The sequence below is a fragment of the Tupaia chinensis genome, unplaced genomic scaffold (genome assembly GCF_000334495.1).
Source record: "Tupaia chinensis unplaced genomic scaffold, TupChi_1.0 Scaffold000058_1, whole genome shotgun sequence".
Classification (NCBI taxonomy): Eukaryota; Metazoa; Chordata; class Mammalia; order Scandentia; family Tupaiidae; genus Tupaia; species Tupaia belangeri.
Window position 1 is genome coordinate 633,080 of NW_006159516.1, and position 1,800 is coordinate 634,879.

Consider the following 1,800-nt stretch of genomic DNA (forward strand, 5'->3'; position numbering starts at 1 on the left):
CCCGCCTCAGTCAATATTTCCTGCAGATCTGAAGACTCCCCTTAGTTAACATCACAGGATACTACCGGGATCAGGGAGAAGAGGTGGTTACCAAGCCTCACTTACTTTTTTGTTCTGATTGTTTGATTAAATACTGGCAGAAGCGCTGTGCTAATTGTTGCAGAGTTCCTGAGAGATGTTGATTCTCTCCTTGTAAGTAATTTTTCTGTGGGACAGCTAGAAGTAAAAATTAGACAATAAAAGATCAGACTCACGAATGGATGCAAGATCTTCCAATGAACTTTCATTTCAGTAGAATTAGCAAAATATGAGAAGTTGACTAGATACGCAGGACTAAATGAGTGCTGGGAAAAGATAAGTATGAAGAACATTATAAAGAACAAATTAAGAAATAGGACATTTTAGAGCTATTCCCCAAATAAGAGAACTGTTTGACGGAGACCATCACAAATACATGAATTGCATGATTAAATAACTTGCCCAAAGTGGTTTTTTGACACTACCTTGAATACAGGTTTCTAAGAAGTGTTCAAAAAAGTTAATGATCTCTGTTATTTTCTGTTATTCATGTAATATCAAAATATTTATTCATTTAAAAATGTGTACTGAGAGACCAGCAGATGGAGTAATGGTTATGTCACTGGACTCCCACATAGCCAACTGAGGTTAGAGGGTTAGAGTACCAGACCCAGCGGCTTGAAACTCACACTGGGTACCTGTGTGTGTATGCCCAAGATCCTGAGAGGAGAATGGAGGAGAAGGGATTGCAGCGTGGCCATGCCCCTACCCGGGGGCGGGGGGTGATTTTTTTTTTTTTTTTTGCTCTCTGTCTCCCTGTCTCTCTGGTGAGTGCACATGTCCTATAGCAAAAATCTTTCTTAACAAAAGGTGTACTCAGGCCTGGCTATGGTGGCACAGGCAGGAGAGACCACTGCACTACCGGTTCAGATCTCAGATCAACCTAAACAGGTCAAGCATCTCTGGAAGGTGGATGAAGGGAAATGCTGTGTGGGGAGATCCTGTCAAGGGTACTTTTCTCTCTCTCTCTCATGAAAAAAAGAAATGAATAAACTTTAAAAAATTAAAATCAAAATGTATATTTCTCATTCTGCTTAAAATAATAATATTTAAATAAATTAAAAAGTGAGCAAAAGAGCTAAAATAGCTTATAAAAATAAATTATATGTGAACAAGCAGGCAATGCAAACTACAGCATGCCATTGGGGGACTATTAGATTTATAGGGAAGAAAAACAACATTTCGGCAAACAAAGTGGGAAAGAGGACTTTTAGGTAGAGAAGAGAGAGTGAGACAAATTCCAGACAGGGAGAATAGGATTTATCTATGACATTGAAAAAACTGTGGATTGGCTGGGTCTTAAGATTTATAAGATAGGGAGAGAGTAGTTTGCATCCATACTAAGAAGGAGCTTTTTTTTTTCTCCTTTTTGTTTTTGTTTTTGTTTTTTGTTTTTGAGAGGTTTTTGCTATAGGGCGCGTGCGCTTGCCAGAGAGACAGAGAGAGACAGAGAGACAGAAAGCGAGAAATCACTCCCCAGGGGAGATGGCCACACTGTAATCCCTTCTCCTCCATTCTCCTCTCAGGATCTTGGGCACACACGCACATGCACCTGGCGTGAGTTTTAAGCCATCAGGACCGAGACTCGAACTGTGGTCGACTACATGGGAGTCCAGCGACATAGCCATTGCACTAACTGCTGGTCCCTTTTTTCTCTTTTTTTTTTTTTTAAATTTTTTTTGTGTGTGTGTGCCAGAGGAAACGGGTTTACAAGAGGGGGAA

The 1,800-nt window shown here is 40.2% G+C and overlaps 1 protein-coding gene across 1 annotated transcript in view; it reads right to left on the bottom strand.

Annotated features, from left to right (window-relative positions):
• The window catches only part of CLEC1B (C-type lectin domain family 1 member B), a 9,870-nt gene that overhangs the window by 6,575 nt on the left and 1,495 nt on the right, over positions 1-1,800 (bottom strand). Inside the window, exon 3 of the mRNA XM_014592466.2 lies at positions 106-216. Coding sequence (XP_014447952.1) covers positions 106-216 — 111 coding nt within the window. The remainder of the gene's footprint in view (positions 1-105; positions 217-1,800) is intronic.